Source organism: Hyla sarda, chromosome 9 (assembly GCF_029499605.1).
Source record: "Hyla sarda isolate aHylSar1 chromosome 9, aHylSar1.hap1, whole genome shotgun sequence".
Lineage (NCBI taxonomy): Eukaryota > Metazoa > Chordata > Amphibia > Anura > Hylidae > Hyla > Hyla sarda.
In genome coordinates, this window is record NC_079197.1 from 146,210,566 (window position 1) to 146,237,581 (window position 27,016).

At 42.3% G+C, this 27,016-nt stretch overlaps 1 protein-coding gene across 5 annotated transcripts in view; it reads left to right on the top strand.

Annotated features, from left to right (window-relative positions):
- The first annotated feature begins 5,570 nt into the window (after positions 1-5,570).
- The window catches only part of DMPK (DM1 protein kinase), a 60,560-nt gene continuing 39,114 nt past the window's right edge, over positions 5,571-27,016 (top strand). For 2 of the 5 annotated variants that reach the window (XM_056541072.1, XM_056541074.1), the window contains exons 1-2: positions 12,671-13,173; positions 18,235-18,326. In XM_056541072.1, the coding sequence (XP_056397047.1) occupies positions 13,041-13,173; positions 18,235-18,326 (225 nt within the window). In that variant the 5' untranslated portion in view covers positions 12,671-13,040. Of the gene's footprint in view, positions 5,608-7,174; positions 7,381-12,670; positions 13,174-18,234; positions 18,327-27,016 lie in introns of those variants that run through there. The other 3 variants (XM_056541076.1, XM_056541075.1, XM_056541077.1) reach the window with 3 other exon arrangements.

Genomic DNA, 27,016 nt, shown 5'->3' on the forward strand with positions numbered 1-27,016 from the left:
ATATGTGTATATATATATATATATATATATATATATATATATATATATATATATATATATATAAAAATATAAAAATGATGTGTGTGTGTGTATGTATGTGTGTGTATATATATATATATATATATATATATATATATATATATATAATATATATATATATAATATAACTTCTGCTCGTGTTTTTGTTTTTATAGACGTGTGCGTATAATGTATTTGTGTGTATAGACAGAATATCATCTGTATGTGAGCTGGCTATACATAAACATTGAGGCTCTGTTCACACTAGTGTCATGGCTTTCAGTGATATCAGAGCCTGGCATACAGATATAAAATCCAATGAAACCAGGTTTGTGGTTAAAGCAAACCAGTAATGATGTTGGGCTGAGCATCGATATCCTTTTTTTTTTATTGAAGTGTTTCCCAAGCAGGGTGCCTGCAGCTGTTGCAAAACTACAACTCCCAGCATGCCCGGACAGCCGTTGGCTGTCCGGGCATGCTGGGAGTTGTAGTTTTGCAACAGCTGCAGGCCTCCTGGTTGGGAAACACTGCTTTATGATCACACAAAGACTGTGGGGGCATGCTGGTAGTTGTAGTTTTGCAACAGCTGGAGGCACCCTGGTTGGTTAACACTGCTTTAGGATCACACAAGTCAATCACATTGTTGGGAGATACACTAGGACCCGGATAGTGTCGAGCCCTAGTTTGATCGCATGCATGGTCAAGCAAGTGACATTTGATGCTTTTTCCATGTTGTTAGGGCATTTTAGCTGCTATTCTAACGCTTCCCTAATATGTCCTAAATGAGTTACCCAGGATTAGAAAAACTTACCTGCTGTCTTCTAGAAACAGCACCACCCTTGTCCTCAGTTTGGACGTGGTATTGCAATCCAGTATGAATAAAGTGAATACAACTAAAGTGAACTGAACCAAGTTGTAATACCAACAAACAACCTATAGCCAGGTGTGGCGCTGTTTTTTGGCAGAAAGCAGCTCCTTTTTTTTTATTTTATTCCGGATAACCCTTTTTTTAACCCTAGTTTTCCTACTGTATTATATTGATGTAATTGTGATTTCCAGGCCAGATGAAGGTTATTCCAGGCCGCGCGTGTTGCACAGCTGTTTTGCTTGCGTGGTATGACTGCAGATAACTGTGGTGTCATATATATATATATATATATATAGATAGATATATATATATATCTATATATCATCTGCAGCAAATTCCTTGATGTTGCATGTGGTAACCAGACATGTATATATATATTTTCGCTTTCACCACGTGATCTTTTAGGATTCCAGCACCACTGTTGTTCGTGGTTTTTAGACGTTGTGCACATTCCAATGTTCCTTATACCCCCTGACTGTCTAAACACAGAATTACTTGTTTGCGTCGCTGCTCTTATGTATTTTCCATGCCAGCAAGTAGGGGCGCACAGCTCAGGAACGGGCGAGTTGTGATGGTGCACTGTACGACCGTCTCTGAGTCTCCTTTATATGAGGAGAATGGGGTGATTTCACCCATGTATGGCTGTCGGTAAATGCTATGCTCACTCTGCTGCAGCAGAGTCCCATTGATTTTAATGGGATCCTGTTGCACTGTGCACACGGCAGAATTTTCACGGCAGATGTTTCTGGCAGGGAAATGCGCCATCTGAGAGGGCACATTTCTGAGAGTTCCTAGCGGCCCCCGGATCTTTCAAATGTGCAGAATGCCCACCTGTGTTTTTCAGACAGACATTCCACACATTTTCGGGCATGTGAATATGGCCCATGAGTATATAACTTAACAGAGTAGTGCAGTGAAATATAACTTATAGGGGATAAGCCGCTGCCACTCCGTGTGGGGGTCGGCACACCCCCTTCCAGCAGACTGCCGGGCCCCTTTCAGGAGATCGTGGGGGTCCCTGCAGGTGGACCCCCCCTTCATCTATAACCTATCCCCTATCCTTTTGGTATAGTGGAAATGTTATATTTCACTACAGAACTCCTTTTAAAGAGGTGATCATCTGTGCCTGTGCCCCTCCCCATTGTAGTTTATAGGAGTGGTGAAATGCCAGGCACTACAACACCCATAATCTTCAGGGCCACATGTAAGGTCTCTCTGGTCCCCATTCTCCCAAAATAATGGGGGTATATATACTATGTATGCTGTTTAAAGGAGCACTCCAATAATTGTTTCCCTCCTATCTAGTGCAGCATAGGCTATTCTAGAAAAATCTTCTATAAAATCAGTCTAATTATGAAAGTATTGATAAACTCCCTTCTTTGTGCCATGTGACAGACATGGGTTTTCAGCCATATTGATTCCAATTTCATCCCTTTTTTGTAATGCTTCCTACATTTTAGCTCTGCTGGAATGGGGGGAAAATCCCGGAGAGCTTCTTTAATTTCTCAGTTGGTAATAACCTTAAGTTTTATTACCTTGGGAGTGGTTCAGTATGGACCTTGGAGCAGAGAAGTTTGTGAACCCCTGGCCTATATGAGATGAGGGAGTTCTGCAGTGGTCTGTTGTATTATTGTTCTATAACCCCCATTACCTCTCTTCTGAGCAGTTGGATCCTCTTTGTTTCCATGTTTTGGTGGGTGGACGGGATTTTTTTTATATATATAATGTGACAGATTTTATTTATTTGACTTCAGTTTTAATGTTCTGAATGTGAGATGAAACATTTTGTTTTGAAAATATATTTGTATATAATCCAAAATACAGTTTGTTGTCTTTATTTGGTCTATGTGACTTTCACTCCGGTTATATTTTTCTGTGTTTTACTGCTATCCTCCTTTTTACTTATTCTAATTTTTACATTGCTGAAATTAATAACAGATAACTCTGTGGAATATTGGGCTATTTTCACACACAAACTCTGTTTTACATCTCAAAATGAGACACAAAATACAAAGCTTTTTAGGTCTCAAAAAATTGAGCCTCTGTCAGTTCACATGTGGTGCAAGAGACTTCTTTTGGGCTGTTTTTGTTTAATAAAAGTAATTTTTTCTGACTTTTTTTGGAATTTTTTAAAAGAACCTCCAGTGGAACTTCAGTGGAATTTTCAAATCAACGTGTGCAAGCAAGTTTAAACAGATTTGTAAATTACTTCTATTTAAAAATCTTAATCCTTCCAGTACTTAGCTGTTATATGCTACAGAGAAATTTGTGAATTTGTGCTCTCTGCTGAAGTCCATGTCAGGAACTTTCCAGAGCAGAAGAGTTTTTCTATGGGGATTAGCTTCTAATTATAACCGTTCCTGACACGGACAGAGGTGTCAGCCAAGAGCACTGTTATCAGACGGAAAATAAATTCACAAATTTCTCTGTTTTATACAGCAGCTGATAAGTACTGGAAGGATCAAGATTTTTCAATAGAAGTAATTTACAAATCTAATAGAAAAAAAGAATATGGAAGTGCAGCTCACAAAAAATTAGTCGAGGTATGAATGGAAAGTACACTGAGGCAGATGTGATCGCTCCGGAGATGGTAAGCAAACCTCGTGGGAGGGGATCTTGGCGTGTGACGTCAGCTCAGTGAAGATGGAAGTTAACCAGTGTAGTTGGTGAAAGCTGTGATTCCTGGAGCAAGCGGCTGGATTAGTAACAGATGAGATTAGAGTTCTCTTTGTATATTGCGGTATTAATGCGGCAATTGCTCTATGGCGATTTTTGTAGAACCTCTAGACGCGTTTCAGGGTACTTCATATATTAACCCTTTCCTCAGTAGGAGGAAAGCTCCTACCTTCTCCTTGAAGCCAGTAAATATCTATGCTGACTGCATAATTGTGCGTGCGGACTGGGACTAAAAAGATCCATCTTGTCTATGAATTTACATCCTTGCCGGATTATCAGAATAGAGACTTATTGCGGTATTACAATATTTTAAGCACATTTTACATTGAAGTTATTTCAATCTCCCCACAAGGGCCCTGTGGAAGGAGATATTTTTCACTCTCATTTTATTTCATTTATATTACTATCATTTATTATTTATTATATTGTTGTTTGATTACCTTATATATTTTATATTAGCGGCTATTAAAAATATCATTCATATTCACATAAATTTGGAGCACAGTTCTTATTCTTTTTTTTAAATATATATTACAACCATCATTTATCAGTCCTTTCTGATATTAGTCTAGAGGTGAATGTTTTTTTTTTTTCCAATTTACAAATCTGTTTTAACTTTCAGGCACCAGTTGATTTGAAAACATTTATTTTTCTACTTGTTTTCATCAGAGTTCCCTTTTTTTTTTTTTTTTTTATTTAATATATATATATATATATATATATATATATATATATATTTTTTTTTAACACTTCTCCCACCCTTTAAAAAGCTCTGTATCTTACCTTTTATTCTTGCTCACATCTCCCAGCAGGAGAAAGTGGGCGTTTCCCAGCAGGCATGACACCACTGAAGCCTGCTGGGGGACCACTTCCGCCCTCACATTGTTGCAGTGTTGTGATGAATAGAAGACCTCAGGCTCTGTGCAGCTTTCAGTGAGGCTCTGTGCAGCTGTCAATCAAGCTCGGTGCAGAGAAACACTTCCTGAGTTTGGTCTCCTGCCAGGCTGAGAGGAGACCAAACTCACTGTATTAATTGTGTCAGGAAACAGAACAGTTTGCACTGAGCAACACAATCCCATTGAGATGAAATATAATGAAACTGCAGGGTGAATGGCATAAATATATATAACAAAAATACCAAATTCCAGAATTGCTGATTTTCGGTCTAATCAAAACAAAAATGGTACCGATAAAAAAGACAGATTACGGCATGTAAAGTTACCTCTCATACATCCCATGTGTTTTCTCACAGCTTGTTACATTTGAATGCTGATTCTATTATAATCCATTCAACAGATACATTAGAGATTTAAGGGTTCCTCCAACAAAATGTAGCATTTCCAGTGAAGATGTAGAACCTGTAAGACTTTATGGTCTCTCAAAGTCTAAGTAGTATAACAAGGTAATTCGGCACAGACCAGTATACAGGTAGGGCCATATACTGCAATGGGATTGAAGGTAAACCCCTCTCCCATGATATGTGATCTGCAGATGCCCAATGTCAGATCTGTATAGAGCCAGGCAGCAGTGTTGGAAAGTGCTCATAAGCTACCAAATGTTTTTATTTGGGAGCTTGTTCTATGTGTTGTATTGGATAAACCATGACTGTGTTACTGGATCCAACACCTATTGGTCCATACATAAAGGTTATTTTGTTGTTGTTTTTTTGGTGGACATTTATATTTTCTAATAAACTTCATAAAAAATGTTATCCCTTTTTATGGACATCATGGCTTGTATCCATACCATCCAGAACATTATGGGACAAAGTCCAGAAAGTGAGGGTGGCACTAGCACTCCTCTGTGCTCACTCCTGTCCTGTCTAAAAACAGAGGAGGAGATTACAGAGCAGCCTGCAGTGATTGGATGAAGATGCACAGCAGACTCAGGGAGGAAGTGAATGCATGGTGAGAGAGGACGGGCTTAGTGCTTTCCTCAGACACGCCCCTTTCTGAGCAGTGAATGTCAGAATGAGTGGGCAGCAGAACAGAGGGATTTGTGAGCTAGACACGTAGAAAAGATATGTAAAGCATCTGCATGATATAGTAAGTAACACATAGAAGCCTTTTTTTCTTTTCTTCTGCGCTACGACCGATACTCAAGTTATTCTTTTTTTTTTTTTAACACTTTGAATTAGGTCTGGTCGATAGGCATGGCCTGGACTATGAAAACTTCCAGCCTTGTATGGCTTTGTCATGTAACAGTGTTGAGAGTATCAGAGCGCTCCTTTCATTTTTCACAGGCTCTTCAAAAGTGAAAGAAACCATTTGATTGGTTGCTATGGGCAACGGCACCACACTTCCTCTACACAGGTTTTGATAAATCTCCCTCAATGGCCCCACTCACAGGCGTAATTTGTAGCTTCTGGGCCCCAATGCAAAATCTGCCTCTGAGCAGGGAATTTATCAAAACCTGTGCAAAAGAAGTTGACCAGTTGCCCGTAGCAACCAATCAGATCGCTTCTTTCCTTTTTCACAGGCCTTTTCAAAAATGAAAGTAGAAATCTGATTGGTTGCTATGGGCAACTTTTCCTCTGGACAGGTTTTGATAACTCTCTCCCCATGTGCCTATTATAATACTGCTCTCTTATGGGTAGGGATGCCACCTGGCCGATATTTTGGCCACCCTGCCGGTTCTTTTATATTAAAAATACCAGCTATGCAATGGCCGGTATTTATCCAACCAATCCTCCAACTCCCATAATGTCCTATATGCTATACCAGTGTTTCCCAACCAGAATGCCTCCATCTGTTGCAAAACTACAACTCCCAGCATGCCCAGACAGCCGTTGGCTGTCTGGGCATGCTGGGAATTGTAGTTTTTCAACAGCTGGAGGCACCCCTGGTTGGGAAACACTGACCTAAACTATATACTACTGTATAGTCCAACGCTGGGAGTTTTCGTTTGGGGCAGATGTTGAGCCACAGGTTGTATCAGGGCATGCTGAGAGTTGTAGTCAGTAACTAACAGCAACTCCCGAATTTAATTAAAATTAAAAACGACCAAAAAGTCCCATCAAAACAAAAATGGTACTGCTAAAAACTACAGATCGGGGGACACAAAAAAGGAGCCCTCATACAGGCCCGTATAAGGAGAAATAAAGTTATAGGGGTCAGAATAGGACAACATTTCCCCCGCATATGTGTATCCTGTGATGTTACGCATATATAATTATGCAAATCAGCTTGGTATTTTTTACAAGAAAGGTGGCAACCCTACTTATGGGGCAGATGTGCTTTGGGGCCCCCTTAGGCACCAGGGCTTCCAGGAACTATCAATGAGATTCTGCTGCTCTGTGCACACAACGGAATTTCCGCAGCAGATGTTTCTGCCGCAGAAATCCAGATTCCGAAGTCCGCAAAAAGAATAGACTTGTCTATTCTTTCTACGGCGTCCACACGGAAATGCATTGCCATCTATAAGCGGTCCTAGCACCGGCATGTTCTGGCGCTCCACCGTCGCTGGAATGTCTGCACGGAAATTTATCAAAACCTGTGCAAAAGAAGTTGTCCAGTTGCCCATAGCAACCAATCAGATTGCTTCTTTCATTTTTCACAGGCCTTTTCAAAAATGAAAGTAGAAATCTGAATGGTTGCTATGGGCAACTTTTCCTCTGGACAGGTTTTGATAAATCTCCCTCAATGGCCCCACTCAGAGGTGTAATTTGTAGCTTCTGGGCCCCAATGCAAAATCTGTCACTGGGGCCCATAGGGGAAATTTATCAAAACCTGTGCAAAGGAAAAGGTGACCAGTTGCCCATAGCAACCAATCAGATCGCTTCTTTCCTTTGTGTATACGGATTTCAGACAGGTGTCTTGGTAAGTAGGCGACCACAGCTCTGGGGCATCTTCGATACCACCAAATGTCCTTAAAATGCCCGTGTAAAAATAATAGGCTGTCATCATCGCAAAGTCCTGCCCAGAGATGAGCTCTCCGGGTGATGATGATTCCGAAATTAGGAGTCACTGTCAGGACAAATAGCTATTATGCACCATCATTAGGAACTACATCTTACAAGGGCTGAGTTTAATTCACTTATAAAGGCTCGTTCCCTGGCACGCCGCCCGCTCGCTGCGGGGCATGACACTGGCAGGGGATTAATCATTTATGGCGGTGGCTTTGCTGGGCATAGGCCAGTTTGTTGGCGCGTGATAGAAATGGACAGGTTTGAGCCTGGGTGGCACGCAGGCACGGGGTTAAACGTTCCGCAAGCTGCGCCTGCATTGTCCGGCATTGGCAGGGAGGGTTAAACGTCGTGCGCTGATCTGCACTATGTTTGGTTACATTCCTGCGCGGAGAGTTTTCGGATGTTTATATTTAGAGCCGTGTGGAACTCTGGAATAGGGAGAGAGACATGGAAAGAATGAGATTTCTATCTATATCTGTCCATCCATCTGCCCCCTTATTTGTCTCCCTCAGTGTGCTATTTTCCCTGTTATCACCCATTCATCCCAAACCAGGGCGCCTTCAGCTGTTGCAAAACTACAACTCCCAGCATGCCCAGACAGCCAACTGTTGTAGTTTAGCAACAGCTGGAGGAACCCTAGTTGAGGAAACCCTGTCTTAGGCAGTCTTCTCCTGACACGGAGCCAATGTCAACCTCCAGTGATCGAACCTTATCTCCCGGAGCAGTTTACGAGCTGAAGACTTTAGGTTTAATGGAGTTTTTAGGGAGAAAGCGATAAACGTTTTCTAGTGTTGACACATTTATGTGGATATATATATATATATATATATATATATATATATGGGCAAGGTTTAATAGGTGAGTATAGACATAGTAAACGTGGATGGGGGAGAGGGGTGTGCAGTGGAGGGGCACCATGGACTAATAAAAGGAAAATGAAATATTGCAGTTATTTAATTATAAAAATATTTATAATCATAATCAAAATAATAATTAATTATCATAATTATGAATAACATTATTATATTATTATTGTTATTAATAATAATAATAGTAGTAGTAGTAGTAAGAATATTATAATAGTTAGAATAATTAATTATTATTATTATTAATAATAATAATAATAATTACGGTAATAATAATTAAGGCTGGTTTCACACTAGGATAACACTGGTGCATTTTACAGCCGTATTAGGACCGAACCTCATTAGAGATGAGCGAACTTACAGTAAATTCGATTCGTCACAAACTTCTCGGCGGTTGCTGACTTTTCCTGCATGAATTAGTTCAGCTTTCCGGTGCTCCGGTGGGCTGGAAAAGGTGGATACAGTCCTAGGAAAGAGTCTCCTAGGACTGTATCCACCTTTTCCAGCCCACGGGAGCACCTGAAAGCTGAACTCATTTATGCAGGAAAAGTCATCAACTGCCGAGCCGAGAAGTTTGTGACGAATCGAATTTACTGTAAGTTCGCTCATCTCTAAACCTCATGTGTGATGACACGAACAGCTGTCCGTTTGGGTCATCGGACCCGCGAAGAGTCTGTAATACTCTAGTGCAGTATTTTCCAACCAGTGTGCCCCCAGTTGTTCGAAAACTACAACTCCCAGCATGCCCGGACAGCCAACGGCTGTCCGGGCATGCTGGGAGTTGTAGTTTTGCAACAGCTGGGGGCACACCGGTTGGGAAACAATCTAAGGCTACATTCACATTAGCGTTGCGCACCATCCCATTAAGGATCCGTTCTGTGCCAAACCGATCGTACCCTTTGCTCAGCAGACATCGCAGGGCCCCGGCAGATCCCATTGACTTGAATGGGGTCTGTCAAAATTCTGTTATTTTAGGGGCGTGGAGAAAACTTTCAGACAAGAAGTATATTTTTTTTCCTCTGCTCAACTCCCGCCCTTTCGCGATGGAGCTCGCTTTAGCGGGGCTCAGCGGTAATGTGAACATAGCCTACGGCACCATTTATATCTTAAGGTTTTATCAAAAATAAGTTCTGATTCTATTAAAGAAAAAAAAATATATCCTTATTTTTTTATAAAAATGCCCCCTTCTCCTCTATATTACAGGTTATGTATGGTTGTCAAATGGACCATTAAAGGGGTTCTCCACTTTGGACAATCTCTACTTGTTACCAATAAGCTGATTACAGTCATCTGTCTGAAGAACTTGATAGTAAATCCGGGTTTACATGTTGCTCTCGCAGGGCGGTAGTGTGCCACGTGGTCGAGAACCATTGGGTAACACCACATGTGGCTTACTGCAAGTTGCCGCCATTTTGTGGGAAGTATGTGCTTCTCCTGTGCTTGACAGGTACTTTTTGCAACATGCGGTAAACCGTGTTCTGTTCCCATAGGAGCAATATGTCAACCAGCCTTAGTGTTCAACTTCTCTGCGGCGTCACCACAGGCAAAATGAAAGGGGTTTATTCAGCATTAGATTAACAGCTGATTTCTTCAAAAAAACAGCGCCACACTTGTCCCCAGGTTGTGTGTGGTATTACAACTTGTCTGCATTCTCATGGAACTGAGCTGCAATACCACGCACAACCTGCGGACAGGTGTGTTGCTGTTTTTTGGAGAAATCAACTCTGTTTTTCTAATGCTGGATATTCCAACCTTAAGAATTATCCGCAGGATAGGCCATCAATATGAAATTGGTGGGGGTCCGACTTCTAACACCCTCGCATTTCAGCTGTCGCGAGACGAGCGTTGCAGCCTCTTCACTACACCCTATCAATACCCTGTTTACTATCCTTAGGATAGGCTGTCAGTTTTGTAAGACTGGATAACCCCTTTAAAGGGGGCACTCCTGAGTAACAAAAATGTTTAAAAACCAAACAGTGCCAGAAAGTCATACAGATTTGTAAATCTCTTCTATTAAAACATTATCAGCTGCTGTATGCTCCAGAGGAAGTTGTGTAGTTCTTTCCAGCCTGACCACAGTGCTCTCTGCGGCCACTTCTGTCCTTGTCAGGAACTGTCCAGAGTAGGAGCAAATGCTCATAGTAATCCTCTCCTGCTCTGGACAGTTCCTGACATGGACAGAGGTGTCAGCAGAGAGCACTGGGGTCAGACTGGAAAGAACTACACAACTTCCTCTGTAGTATACAGCAGCTGATAAGTACTAGAAGGATTAAGATTTTTAAATAGAAGTAATTTACAAATCTTTTTAACTTTCTGGCACCCGTTGATTTGAAATCATGTTTTCCCTCCGGAGTACCCCTTTAAGTATTATATCAAACAAATAGATAAAGGGACCAAAAAAGTGAACGTGTGAACAGAAAGTGGAAGGGACATACAAAGTCTGGAAGGACAGATGGGTAGAGAAACTGGAACAGGTCAAAAACAGAAGGGGGAAAAAAAGGCATCATGAATATTCTGGTAGATTTTAAAGGGCATAAATACAGAACAAATAGAAATTGTGAAGGAAAGAAAAGAATAAAAAGGGGTCGTGGGAGATAATGTAGAGCGATGAAACTTCTGAAAGAAGAAGACACTGAGGAGCACATACAATCTGTACTTTCTCATCAATGTCTTCTTTCAAAAGTCCACCATTGTACAGGTGAAACTCGAAAAATGAAAATATTGTGCAAAGTTCATTTATTTTAGTAATGCAACTTAAAAGGTGAAACTAATATGTAAGAGAGACTCATTACAGGCAAAGCAACATAGTTCAAGCCGTGATTTGTCATAATTGTGATGATTATGGTTACTGCTCATGAAAACCCCAAATACCCAATATATTATATGATTTGGGGAGCCATGTCATCTGCTGGTGTTGGGTCACTGTATTTCATCAAAGAGGTACTCCAGTGGAACATTTTTTTTTTTAATAAACTGGTGCCAGAAAATTAAACAGCTTTGTAAATTACTTCTATTAAAAAAAAATTTATCCTTCCAGTACTTATTAGTAGTTGTATATTACAGAGAAAGTTCCTTTCTTTTTTTTTTTTCTGTCCACAGTGCTCTCTGCTGACACCTCTGTCCGTATCAGGAACTGTCAAGAGCAGGATAGGTTTGATATGAAGATTTGCTCCTGCTCTGGACAGTTCCTGATATGGACAGAGGTGTCAGCAGAGAGCACCGTGGACAGAAAAAAAAAGAAATCCAAAAAGAAAGGAACTTTTTCTGTAATATACAGCCACTAATAATTACTGGAAGGATAAATATTTTTTTAATAGAAGTAATTTACAAATCTGTTTAACTTTCTGGCACCAGTTGATTAAAAAAAAAAAATAATTTCCACCGGAGTACCCCTTTAAGTCCAGGGTCAACGCATCCATCTACCAGGGGATTTTGGAGCACTTCATGCTTACGGTGTAAAACATTTTTTTTTTTAATCAACTGGTGCCAGAAAGTTAAACAGATTTGTAAATGTCTTCTATAAAAAAAATCTTTACCCTTCCAGTACTTTTTAGCAGCTGTATGCTACAAAGGAAATTATTTTCTTTTTGAATTTCTGCTGAATTTCTGCTGACACCTGATGCCCGTATCAGGAACTGTCCAGAGCAGGAGAAAATCTCCATAGCAAACCTCTCCTGCTATGGACAGTTCCTGACACGGGCAGAGGTGTCAGCAGAGAGCACTGTGGACAAGACAATAAAGAAATTCAAAAAGAAAAGAATTTCCTCTGTAGCAGTCAGCTGCTAAAAAGTACTGGAAGGGTAAAAAAATTTTTTTATAGAAGTAATTTACAAATCTGTTTAACTATCTGGCACCAGTTCATTTAATGAAAAAAAAAAAAAGTTTTCCACCGGAGTACCCCTTTAAGTTGCTTTAATGAAATACAATGGACTTTTGCATGATATTCTAATTTTTCGAGTTTCACTTGTATGGTATGAGAATTATGGTCAATGGGAAAGCAAGGTGGGAACTAAAGGAGGAAGAGGGGAGATGGGGAACATCAGGACTGCGAAAAGACATGAGGAGAAGAGGGAAAGAAGGAATGGACACCAAGGAGAAGGATACAACAGCGAGACTGGAAAAGAGATGACTGGAAAAACCTGACTGGGTACGACAGGGAAGAACCGGAGAAAGAGAATGAGTAGACTTTGAGAAAAAGAAGTGAGTAATTCAAGCTTGGAGGAGTTAAAGGGACAAGGGAGGTGGAGAAAAGGGGGGTTGGATAGTGACAGGAAGGAGGGAGAAAAGGGTGGGACAGAATGCAGAATTTAGAGGATAGGGAGAGAGAAGCGGAGAATGAGGATTGCCAAGTCAAGGAATAAGGTGTGAGAGAACCTGCTAGATCTGAGGAACACCAAAGGGCGAGAGGTGTGAAGACTCTGACACAGAACTTGTGAGGACATTCCACGGCACGACTAACTTACAATGCTTGTCGCTATAGTAAGAAGTATTATCTGGTAGCCATGAGAAGAAGTCACGTTGTCTATTAGAGTTTATTAAGGAAGAACTAGAGTCCATCCTTGTCAAGGGGCAGTTCGCAACGCACATTGACTATGGTCTCCTATGTTATTTAGCCTGGGGTATAGACTTTATGGGCATAAGATGAGCCGTCAGCCGATGTGACATGGACAGGTGGCCGTGAACATCGAGTACCAGTCCTTACAGGATGGATCAGACGCTCCTGCCACCAGCTCTCCTGAGTCTGGATGCTCTGCTGGATCTCATGCTCTGCGTGTGTCACGAGTTGGTCACGTCGCCATTGGTCAGTGAGACCCATATAGCAGATTTCCTACACTGGGGTGAGTGCCTTTTATTATAAATATATGTCGTAGCAATGTATGAAAATCGAACTCCAAAACTGACTTTTTGCCAACTTGTAAATTGTGATCTGGGGTATGTTGACACAACGGAAATGTTGCGGGATTGTTGCGGTATTTCAGTCCAGTGTGAACATGCCCATAGACCGGCTGTGATTTACTTTGGGCCGGCAATTCACATAGATTCACTTACTTGTGCTTTATCTCTTCTACACATTCTCCATAAAACAGTGGTCTCAAACTGAGGCCCTCCAGATGTTGCAAAACTTCAACTCCCAGCATGCCCGGACAGCCGTTGGCTGTCCGGGCATGCTGGGAGTTGAAGTTTTGCAACATCTGGAGGGCCACAGTTTGAGACTGCTGCCATAATCCGAACATGGTAGACATGCAGTATTTTTTTTGTACATGATCTTTGCCCCCTATATGTAGTAGCTGCTTCTATAACCCATTTAACTATCGCATGCATAGTTACGGTATATAATCTGTATATGTTTATACGTACACTAGTCTGACTGGAAGGGTTGGTTCATAACACAGGGAGTGCCGGTGTCTGCAGCAGAACGCCCTGTAATTATACATACATGTCTGGCTGCTGCATGGACTGACACAATCCGAGTCCGTTCCCCTAACAGGGTAACAGTCGGGCATATCTGCCTAGATGATAGTTGTAAAGTTTAGGATTCATGGCCTGGCACACCTTCCACAGGGCAACAAGAGCAGAGGGTGGCCTCCATGTTTTTCATGTTGGCACACTTAATCGGTACTTTGGAGCGTTGTTCTAGTGCTTCATGCCAAATACCTCCTGGGAGTTGGTCCCTGTACCATGACAGGAGGCCAAAGCGTGCGAGAAAGTACCTCCACCTGCCAGCGAAAACAGCTACTAGGCTTCTGTCCCTCCTCTCTTAGTCCCATCCGAGCGAATGACAATGACAGGAGTATGTCCAATGAGTTATCCCATCTCCTTATAAGATGAGTCTTATACTGACGACTAGATCCTCAGATAGAGGTGACCATACAGTCTCTTGTCTCCTAGAGAGTGGGAACGAGTTAATTCCACAGACGGGGAGGTAACATTATTACATTAGCCATATGTGGAGTCTGTAAGAGTACCGACTGACACAGTCCATATAAGGAAGAGGTCTTATGCTTCACCCCCCCCCCCCCCTGGACTAAGTGCTCATACCACTGTCCCCACACCCAGCCATCCTTCACTGCTCCCCGGGCACACTGCACTGGTTGCCCATTGGCCATCAGTAGCTGCATTCTTATTCCTTAGTATTATTAAGCTACCCCTGTGGACCACCAACATCTGGATATATTGCACCATGTTCATTAGTTCCGGACATGCACTCTCTTTAGACATACATTGTTATCTCAACTTGTTAAGATGTTCCTTGGCTAGAACACTTCACTTAAGATTCCCCACTTCATTCTTCATTGACAGATTGTACTTCTCAACGCTCCCTTAAATGTGTGAGCAAGTGAGATTAGGTGTGCAAAGTGTGTGCATAGTCTTATTTGTGTGATTAGGAATGGATGGCCTACTAAGGACATAAGGTGCTCAGAATCGGAGCCCTTGTCTGTTCCAATTAGGATGTTCGGTAAGAGCCTACTCTTTGGGTTACGATGTAAAATGCTCAGTCTCAAGAGGGATCTTTTCTTCCATCATTGTCTTGAGGGTAATGGTGTATCAGTCCAGGGCTTTACCCCCACTAAAATCTGCTCCTTCAACAAGACTGGTTGTAATGGGCAGGCTATCCAACAAACTAATGAAAAGACTATGGTTGTTAGGCAGTTTACCCTAGAAATCAGATGGTCAGCCATGACTCAGCTGATCCGCTCAATGAGGGATTGACACTTCTCAGACAAGGGGGAAATAACTTGGCAGCAGTCACATCGTGCTTGTCATCACTATCTCATAGGAATAGATTTGGCACTAGCGCTAGATGTTGTTATGAGTGATACTGGTGGGGCAACCAAACATACCTCGGGTGGTTACGAATGGAAAAAGACTAAATCACTGCAATACTTTGCATGGAACTGCTTACGTAGGGTGCGATAACCAGTAAACCCCCCAACATGGCTTGTTTATATCATCTTTCTTTTTTGGATTTAGTGTTTCCTAAAGGGGTTTCCAGTACAACAATTTTATGATGTTTCTGTAAATCCTTTACGGAGGAGTAGTATGTGATGTTGTCTTATCCTTCATAGAAATCGGGATAAGGGAAATCCATAGTATTGATGAGAGTCCTATTGGCCCTCACACCTACTGTCACACCTTATATGATGCTTCCTATTTACAATCAAAGCGGCACCGTCATTTGGATTCACTTTTGACATTATAAAGTTTAGATCGCACCATGTATCTGTCCTGAGACCTGCTGCGATCACGATTTACAGCCGGGTAAAGTGCATTGCGGGGGCATGTGTCACTACCCTAGTGTCACCCAAACCAGACTGTTTCACTGCATGGAGGGAAAAGGTCAGACAGAGCGTCCAGCTGGAAGGGGGGGGGGGGGGAGGAATTGGGGGGGGGGGGGGGGATAGGGTGAATTAAAGTGTGGTTACACAGGGTTATAACTTGAGATCGCAGCGGGTCTCAGGGCTGAGACCTGGTGCGATCTAAACTTTTGATGTGTCTGGTCAACATGTCTAAGGTTTATTCAAATAATGCTTTGTAGACCGTATTTATGCATATATTGGCCCACTGTAATGAGTAAAAGTGTAACAATAACCGGTCAGTACAAATTAGATGTAAATGACATTTTATCATCTGACCGTGGACACATTTACAAGATCTAAGGCCTAGCTGTGCCACGTCGGTGAAATTAAGATACTTTTTGGATTTTTATATGCTTTTGTGTAAATGTAATTTTTGCTAAATTAATCGCATCCCTAAATAAGCAAAGAGTATTAAAGGAAGGAAATCTGTAGAAAAAACAACTTATCCCCTAGCCACAGGATATGGGATAAGTGTTTGATCGCGGAGGCTCTGAACGCTGGGACCCCCGCGATCTCCTGCACAGGGCCACGGCTCTGCAGGAGGTATATCGGCCTTAGCATGATGTCGCGGCCGATACGCCTCCTCCATGTAGTTCTATGGGAGGGACGGGTATGCAGCGTTTCTTGCCTCCCCGCCTCTCCCATAGAGCTGTATGGGGAGGGGGCGTACTGTCGACCTCACTGAGGTTAACATTACGCTCATTAGCCACTCTCTCAGAGCGGCAATGCCAGTGCCCGTTTGGGAGATCGCTGGGGGGGTGGGGGTTGGGGGGTAGTCGGACCCCCGTGATCAAACACTTATTCCCTATCCTGTGCATAGGGGATAGGTTGTTTTCAATGCAGATGTCCTTTACTGGAACTGTATGGTAAATTCTACTTAACTGTGTTCTTTGCTCTCTCTCTGGTCCTTCTTTCTTTCCACATACCCTGCACCAACTTAGTTTTCGAGCCATGTGGTTTGTCTATATTTTAGGTAACTCTATTCTAGCTGAGGCATAGGGAGCGGTAAGTGATAAACTTATCTAGAGGATTTTATTCTTTCAAATTCCAACAAAGGAAAAACTAAACAAACTAATACTTAGCCATAGCACCTGCATTCCTTATCACTTTGTCCAGGAAAAATCCAAGGTTAAGATAGTGGTGTAAAATAATTAGAGGAAAGATTTTGGGGCGGGAATATATCATTGGTTTTAGCCTGTGTTTTTTTTATTTATTTTTTATTGGTGTTCAATTGCTGCACATTTTGGGCAATAGATTCATTGCTAATTTATGTTGCAACTTTTATACCTACGTTTTATTTCAATGGGTTGTGTACATTGAAGCCAAAAGAGCTTTCAGTTATGCAGTAATAGCTAGAACTGGTTGGGAGAAGAGCATGCTAAGCAATATAAACTTATAATGTAAGTCTATGAGATTGTCTCAGTCAGCTGCACTTTCCCCCTGGCTCGTTCTAACAGTTGGTCGGGGTCTGAACATTCAGACCCAGACCAATCAAAACTTTTCACACGTCTCTAGGGCATCTCAAGAGTTTTTTAAAGTGACAGGTACACTTAAAAGGCATGTTTCATCTCAAACATTTATAGCCTATCTACAGGATATGCCAAACAATTTTCATACATTTCTATGATTAAAGGGGTACTCCGGTGGAAAACATTTTTTTTTTCATATCAACCTGCTTCAGAAAGTTAAACAGATTTGTAAGTTACTTCTATTAAAAAAAATCTTAATCCTTCCGGTACTTATCAGCTGCTGTTTACTTCAGAGGAAGTTGAGTTGTTCTTTTCTGTCTGACCACAGTGCTCTCTACTGACACCTCTGTCCGTGTCAGGAACTGTCCAGAGTAGGAGCAAATGCCCATAGCAAACCTATCCTGCTCAGGACAGTTCCTGACATGGACAGAGGTGTCAGCAGAGAGCACTGATGTCAGACAGAAAGGAACAACTCAACTTCCTCTGTAGTATACAGCAGCTGATAAGTATTGGAAGGACTAGGATTTTTAATAGAAGTCGTTTACAAAACTGTTTAACTTTCTGGCACCAGTTCATTTGAATATTTTTTTTTTTCCACTGGAGTAATCCTTTAAAGAAGCACTCCGGGATAGAAAACTTCATCCCCTACATGCCCTATTCAGGAGCAGAGCTGAGGCACCAGGCGGGAGAAAGTGGGTGGGGGGTCCCAGCGGTTGGACCCCCTGCGATCTCACAGTTAAACCCTATCTTTAGAATAGGGGATCAATTTTTCTATCCCAGAGTAGTCATTTAAGCTCTATCTGGGGCCTTATGGTTTTCTATGGCCACCGAACTCCTTTGTAAAATCTACTATTCCTATATTGTACAGCAGTGGTGGGAGTTGTAGTTTTGGAACATCTGGAGGTCCGCAGGTTGGAGACCACTGTTGTACAGGATACTTCATCATGCGGAGTAGAGTTCCCCTAGATCCAGACATGGACAATATATACAATTATATACCATACCATCATATGTACATGTGAGAGATGCCACGTTCACGCTATAACATCTTTACTCATTTCTTGGTTGGCAGCTGAGCCCCTGGTCCAGAACATACGAGAGCAGAGGATGAAGAGAAGTGACTTTGACATCATCAAAGTGATTGGACGGGGAGCATTCAGTGAGGTAAGAGCTGCACTTCATCTATATATTTAAATATATATGTACCGTATTTTTCGCCCTATAGGACGCACCGGCATATAAAACGCACCCTATTTTAAAGGTCCGTTGGCTGTCCGGGCATGCTGGGAGTTGTAGTTTTGCAACATCTGGAGGTCCGCAGGTTGAAGACCACTGGTATAGTAGGTAATACTCACGTGTCCCCGCCGCTCTGGACCCGTCACCGCTGCCCTGGATGTCGCTCCCTCGCTGTCACCGCGTCCCCGTGGTGTCCCCGACGCTCCAGACGTCTTCTTCCCCGGGATCCACACTCTCCGTCGCCACCATCACGTCACTACGCATGCCGCTCCTAATGGATGACGGGACGGCATGCGCGACAACGTGATGGCGACGAAGGAGAGCGCCGGCCATGCGGGGGATCCCAGCACGGAGCAGACACTGAGGAGGCAGGTAAGGTCCCTCCCGGTGTCCTGTAAGCTGTTCGGGACGCCGCGGTGGAGTCCCGAACAGCCCGACTAAGCAGCCGGCTTAGTGTTATTTTCGCTTCAGACACTGCGGTCAGATTTGATCGCCGTGTCTGAAGGGTTAATACAGGGCATCACCGCGATCAGTGATGTCCTCTATTAGCCGCGGGTCCCGGCCGTTGATGGCCGCAGGTATTCGCCGTATAAGACGCACCAACTTTTCCCCCCCCAGTTTTGGGGAAGAAAAAGTTCGTCTTATACGGCAAAAATACGGTATGTCGATCTTTATATAGTGACTAATCTGTGTCTAATGTTTAACGTTGGCATGTAGAGAATGTTCTAGAAATACCACGGTAGATTAAGAATTAAATGTAGAATTGGACTGAGCTATATCCAGCTTTACTAACGTTCCTGCTTTGTAAAATAGCCTCCAGGACTCTGGGCTGCTTCCTGCTATATGGGGAACATCTGAGATACATTGGGCTCAGAAGGACCCCTCCATAGCTGCTTAGGGCACAAAGATGCCCCTTTTCATCTCCTATTATCAATAAGCACTAATAACGCAGTTAGGCCTGAAATACCCTTCCTAAAAATATCAATAAGTGATCTCTTCTGCTATCAGCTTTTGATGGGACACCGGCCGGTACATGTTTCCTGGGTGCCATCCTGGCACCAAGGGGCGAGCAGATCACTCTTTCTCGAGGGTTACCTTTGACGCAGGTTTCTGAGGGTTAGCCTCAGATTTCTGCCACTGATTCTCCTACAAATCCTCATTTGATTTTCCCATGTAAATAATCCATAATGCGAATTTGACCTTAATATTAAAGGGGTACTCCGCCCCTCGACATCTTATCCCCTATCCAAAGGATAGGGGATAAAATGTCTGATCGCTGGGGACCCCCGCTACCCCCCTGCTGCACCCTGCATACGTTTAGAGCGTCAGGTGCAACGTCGGAGCGCTGGAGGCTCCTGGTGTCACGGCCGCGCCCCCTCAATGCAAGTTTATGGGAGGGGGTGTGGTGGCCATCACGCCCCCAATAGACTTGCATTAAGGGAGCATGGCCATGACGTCACAATCCTCCGCCCCGCATCGCCAGTCATCCGGCACGGAGAGAAGTTCGCTCCGTGCTCTGGATGTCTGGGGGGCTGCAGCCGAGATCGCAGGGGTCTCCAGCGGCGGGACCCCCGCAAACAGACATCTTATCCCCTATCCTTTAGATAGGGAATAAGATGTCTAGGGGCGGAGTACCCCTTTAAACCAGTGGATTGGGATTTGCACAGAAAATAAAATCCTAAAATAATTCCTTGAGTTGTCTTATTGTGTCATGTTAAGAATCCTATTTATCAGTTACAATGGTCCCTCAACATACAATATTAATCATTTTCAGGCCAACCATTGAATGTTAAATGGTTATTCCAGGAAAAAACTTTTTTTTTATATATCAACTGGCTCCAGAAAGTTAAACAGATTTGTAAAATACTTCTATTAAAAATCTTAATCCTTTCAGTACTTATGAGCGTCTGAAGTTAAGGTTGTTCTTTTCTGTCTCAGTGCTCTCTGATGACACCTGTCTCGGGAACCGCCCAGTTTAGAAGAGGTTTGCTATGGGGTTTGCGTCTAAACTGGGCGTTTCCCGAGACAGGTGTCATCAGAGAGGACTTAGACAGAAAAGAACAACCTTAACTTCAGAAGCTCATAAGTACTGAAAGGATTAAGATTTTTTAATAGAAGTAATTTACAAATCTGTTTAACTTTCTGGAGGCAGTTGATATATATATATAAAAAAAGTTTTTTCCTGGATAACCCCTCAACCAAAACTCTATGGAAAACTGGTAACTGGTTTAAAAAAACAAAATGTCATCCTGAAATAAGAACACATGGAGAATAAAGAAAAATAGGCTCAAAACTAATACAGTACAGTGGTCCCTCAAGATACAATTATAGTTGGTTCCAGGACGACCATTGTATGTTAAGACTAAAACTCTATGGAAACCTGGTATTTGGTTCTGAAGCCACCAAAATGTCATCCAAAAATAAGAAAAAGTGAGGATTAAAGAAAAATAAGTAATAACTAATATAGATAAAACAAGTCCTTATATATATAAATAATAAAGATCTGCTGGGAGCTGTAATCACTGTCTATGTAGAGGACAGGAGCTTCTTCAGGGTCCTGTACAGTACACACAGGGTCCCCACCTTGTGTCCAAAGGAGCAGTGTAGGACATGTAGTACCTCTTTGTACTGTAGGGGGCGCTACCAGACACCAGTCAGTGCATGCACTTCATTAATACAGGTGTTTACCAGTGAAATGTCCATTCTGATTCGTCGGTTCTTCCAGCCATTGACATGTTTCCCAGATCTGGACTGGCTGTACCATTGTATGTTGAGTCTGGATTCAGGTTACAATGGTCCAGTAAAGACCATTGTATGTTGAAAATATAGTAACCTGAGGCCATTGTAAGTTGAGGGATCACTGTATTGATAAACCAAATCCTTAAAGGGGTTATCCAGGAAAAAACTTTTTTTTATATATCAACTGGCTCCAGAAAGTTAAACAGATTTGTAAATTACTTCTATTAAAAAATCTTAATCCTTTCAGTACTTATGAGCTTCTGAAGTTAAGGTTGTTCTTTTCTGTCTAAGTGCTCTCTGATGACACGTGTCTCGGGAAACGCCCAGTTTAGAAGCAAATCCCCATAGTAAACATCTTCTAAACTGGGCGTTTCCCGAGACACGTGTCATCAGAGATTACTTTGACAGAAAAGAACAACCTTAACTTCAGAAGCTCATAAGTACTGAAAGGATTAAGACTTTTTAATAGAAGTAATTTACAAATCTGTTTAACTTTCTGAAGCCTGTTGATATATATAAAAAAAAAAGTTTTTTCCTGGAATACCCCTATTAATAGTCAGAAGGAGCATCTAGAAACTGATTTTATAACTTTTTAGTGGGATGGAATCATCTTTAGGGTATTTCAGTGACTGACAGTGATGGCAAAGACCAATACTTGACTATCTTGGTTTGTACCATTGGCAGGAAATGGACAAGTGGTTATGTAGGTGTATTACTGCTCCATTCACATTCCCAGTGTTCGGACCCCCAACTGATCATATATTTACCCCCTATACTAAGGATAGGTGATGAACAATTTTAGTAGGGCAGTATTTATTACATTTATTGGTTATTACTTTTACTGTATTTCTGTGTACCTGTGCTGCGCAGTACTACAGGCACTGCTTTATGCCTTGACTCCTCAACCAATGCCAGTATTCAGTGTTAAAGGGGTACTCCACTGGCCAGCATTCCAAAGTAAATGTTCCAAATGCTGTTTTCGCGCTGAGGGGGTCGGCTGCGCCCCTCGTGATGTCATGGCCACGCCCCCTCAATGCAAGTCAATGGGAGGGGGCGTGACGGCTGTCTCAAATCCCATACTTGATAAACCCAATTGCGATGGATAAACTATACACACCAATGGATATTGCAAACGGGTTTAAATAATTTTATGCCCACCTCTATAATCTCCGATACATCATCCCCACTCCATTAGACCTCCCCGATATCACTCAGGACTATCTAACTCGACTTCACCTTCCAACTCTGTCCTCAGAACAGTTATCTTCTCTAAACAACGACATCACACTAGAAGAATTCTCTACCTTTTGAAAAAGCCCCGGGCCCTGATGGTTTTGTTAACTTTAAAAAATGTTAAGATATATTAGCTCCTTACCTCTGGGACTTTTGCCTGACAGCCATTTCCCGTGGGGATTTCCCAAGTGAAAATCTTCAGGCCACCATAGCCACCCTCTCCAAACCTGTTACTATATGACTGTATCTATAACAAGGTTGCATCCTCTACATTTAGAGGAAAGAAGGTTTCTACACCAGCACAGACAGGGGTTCTTTACTGTAAGAGCAGTAAGAGCATGGAATTCTCTGCCTGAGGAGGTGGTCTTGGTTAACTCGGTAAAAGAATTGAAAAGGGGTCTGGATGCATTTTTGGAGAGTAATCACATTACAGGTTATGGATTCTAGATTTATAGGGACAGAAGGTTGATCCAGGGATTTATTCTGATGCCATATTTGGAGTCGGGAAGGAATTTTTACCTTGAGTATGAGTTTTTTTTTTGCCTTGCTCTGGATCAACTCAGTAGGGACTCATTAGGGTTATAGGTTGAACTTGATGGACTCTGGTCTTTTTTCAACCTTATGAACTATGTAACCACTGCTTGCATCCATAACCACAGAAGTCAATATATTGAAGTCCACTGACGTCTCCTAGGTAGGCAGAGTGGCGACTTTCAAGATTTTCTTACTTCCCAAATTTCTTTACCTCTTTCGCACCCTCCCTATTCACCTTCCTTCTACCCTTTTTTTTTTTTACTGAGGCTCACTCCTTACTTTCCTCCTTCATATGGGCGGGTGGGCGACCAAGATTATCTGCGAGTATCCTTACCAGGACGAAATTTAAGGTAGTCTAGGTTCCCCTAATATCCCTTTTTATTATATTGCTACACTGGTCTCTATGCTTCGGCATTGGTGGAGCAGCTCCTCCGACCTTCCTTGGGTTGAAATAGAACATTTTTCCATAGCACCTTACTCGACCAAAGAACACTTCTACCTCCCATTCTGGAATATCCCAGTCCCACTACTTCACAATCCCCTTGTACATGCTTCCTATGCAGCCTGGGTGACTGCCTGGGGACTGCCCTCCATACAGACCTCCCACTACCCTCCTTACAAGCTTCAATACCTGACCTTGATATACATCCTTGGATCTCACAGGGGGCTACAAAAGTTGGGGATCTGTATACTGGGAACTCCCTTAACACGTTTCAAACACTAGCCACCACTTATCACCTCCCCTCCACGGATTTTTATAAATACTTGCAAATCCGTCATTTTCTACAAGACTTGCATCTGAGAGATGGCCCTAGGAGTTACTCAGCCATACGCCTGTTAATTTCTCCACTCAAAGGTTTAAGACCTTGGTATGACAATTTGCCAAGATCTAACACCTTCTCTAAATCTTATCCGCTTAGACATTGGGAGAGGGAGCTGGGTTCTGGAATTCTCAGCGGGCGATTGGCGTTTAGCTTTTAAAACTATTCATGTTTCATTCCAATGCTCCTCACAGATAGAATCGGCATTCAAGACAGTATTACACTGGATCTATACCCCTGACAAACTATCCATCATATATCCGGGCACCTCCCACTTGTGCTGGCGAGGCTGTGGCTCACGCGGCTCTCTCTACCATGTTTTGTGGATTGTCCAGCAGTTAATCCCTTCTGGACTTCCTGAAAGACCCTACTGTACAAAAACCTGGGCTGCAATCCTCCCTGGTCGGCCCAATCTTTCTTACTATTTATCAAGCTACATACACTACCTCGCCACCTCAGGGATCTCTATTGCATAGTGTGCATCTTAGCAAAAATAGCTATAATTAGCAATTGAAAGACTACCAACATTCCGACCCTAGAATACATAATAGCAAAGGTTTTTTGACCAATGAGTGCTGCTGCAATCCTCTTTTTTTGTATACTCTGTATATGCCATGGCAGTGTGCACCCGTGTATTAGGCTGTTGTGCCGGCTATCTTTCTTTTTTCTTGTATGTACAATTCAGGGGGAAATGGCACCCTCTTTAGCTGTGCACCCCTCCCCCTTTCTCAAAGGTGGAGTTTTAAATGGATCCAGCATGTCACCCAGTCAGAGGCTATATGCCCAGCAGAGGTGAGTGGATAGTTGAGTGTTAGGCTCAGAATTTGTGCTAGGTTCCCATCCTAAATGAGGCCACCTCCCCGTGGTGGATGGGGGACACGTTTTGATCAAAAAGTGCGCTAAGAGCCTCCAATTTTTTGACCAATGAGTGCTGCTGCAATCCTCTTTTTTTTGTATACTCTGTATATGCCATGGCAGTGAGCACCCGTGTATTAGGCTGTTGTGCTGGCTATCTTTCTTTTTTCTTGTAATAGCAAAGGTCAATACCACCTATTCTTTCGAAAAAACGCGACCTTTGAGAAACGTTGGCAATGTTGGATGAAATCCACACATTGTAAAGATATCTGATTTATTACGATCTACACCCTAACCCAAGACATACCCAAACCGCATTATATCCTTCCTGTTTCTCCCAGCAGACACCATTCACACTCTACAGTATTGTATATTGTAACTATACATTTCGGCTGTTCATTATTTGTGTACTTTGCCCTGTTCATAACTACAGTTTATCTGCCAACTGGAGCATTATCTCTTATGTTCACTACATCACCCAAGGGGCGATTATCACATGCTCACCACTGAAAGTTCTGTATTGTTATTTGTTATTCCGTTGTCTACTTTCTTTGTGATACCAAAAATGATCACTGTCATTCTTGTATATGAAACTGCATTGTCTCTGACTCTAATATTGTACGTTTGTCCCTGTTTATAGCTTTGAAAACCTTCAATAAAACTATTTTATTAAAATAAAAATAAATAATAAACTCCTATTGTTTGCGCTGGTATAGTAGAATGAAAAGCTTTCCATCGGTGGTTAGACAGGTACAGTTAGTTTTTTCGAGATCTAGGTCAGCACGGCTTTTCCCATGACCATTAGGTATATATCACGCTCTCATTGTCCCTTTTATTGGATTACGATAATTTTGGCTTATCTGCATTTTAATATGGGTGCCCAAGTATTGTTTAACAGCTCAATTTCAGAAGCTTTGTTCGTGATGAGTATCTTGAGTAAGATACTTTAAGTTCTGAAACACAACATATTGGTGGTCTATGTGTAGACACTTGAAGAAGTATGGATTTCTTAGGCACAGTGGGGTGTTCCTTTTATGAGTTTCTAGTATATATCTTGAATAGATCCTCCAGCCTGTATTATGGTGGTTATACACATGTGACAGATACCCAAACATTTGTTTGCATAATAGTAGAAAAAGGAAAGGACCGAAGGACAGCGCCTTGTGGGTTACCCCAGATAGCAGTGGGTGGGGGGGGGGGGGGGGGAGATAGCAGGAGGGAGGTGCAGGCTCTATAGAGTGGACGCTCACCTTAGGCATATAGGAAATCCCCGTGTAGAGGTATGGAATGAATGTGGATTCTGTGCAGCCCAAGGTCCAGGAGTACCAGTCGGTGTCCTGTAGATAACTGGGATATGGATGAGGAGAAAATACCTTTGCCAGCAGGTGCTCAGAAGTCCATGTACTATGTCAATCTGAAGAAGGTGTAGTGTGTACCCCAAAATGCATCATTACTGTACATCAATAAAGTTGCATATACTTTATCTACGTGACTCAAGTGTGATATCTTCCATGGACTTCTGAGTGTCTGCTGGCAAAGGTTTTTTCTCCTCATCCATATCCAAAACATTTGTTTGGCTGACAGCTGTCTTTCCAGATTCCTTCATACTCATTAAGGTTTGGCTCGACTAAGTGTCCATGCGTTCAGAATGGTGAGAGGAGGGGAAAGTTGTAGTCAGACTTCTCTGGCAGTGGCTAATCTCGCTAAGTAAAAAGTTTGGGCAGTTGAAATCAAACATGCCAGATCCTTCTCTCTACTGATGTCCCCGGTCGGGTTAGAGTTGGGAGACCACCATACACATTGGACAGTTGGCCAGTCCTGCAAAATTGGTTGAACTTCTATAATTCAGTGGTGCTGTTTGCTAGCATAATACTTGGGTGTATAGGGAGAGGTATTAGCAGAAGAGAGGGAAGTGTTTATGGGTGTATAGGCAGAGGTATTATCAGTAGAGAGTTAAGTGCTTATGGGTGTATTGGGAGAGGTATTAGCTGTAGAGAGGAAAGTGTTTATGGGTGTATAGAAAGAGGCATTAGCAGTAGAAAGAGGAAGTTGCTCATGGGTGTATAGGGAGAGATACCGTATAAGCAGTAGAAAGAGGGAAGTACAGAGCACTGTTGAGACCTCATGTGGGGTATTGTGCGCAGTACTGGAAACTGTATTCCCAGAAGAATATAGAAACATTGGAGAGCGTTCAGAGAAGAAACTAAACTAGTACATGGATTGCAGGATAAAACTTACAAGGAAAGGTTAAAGGACCTTAACATGTATAGAAGAAAGACGAGACAGAGGGAATATGATAGAAAATTTCATATACATAAACAGAATCAACATAGTATAGAAAGGATTTTAAAAGCAGAAAAACTGCCATAAGAGAACATTGTTTTATATTAGAAGGGAATGATTTCTGTAGTAATATCAGGGAGTATTACTTTATTG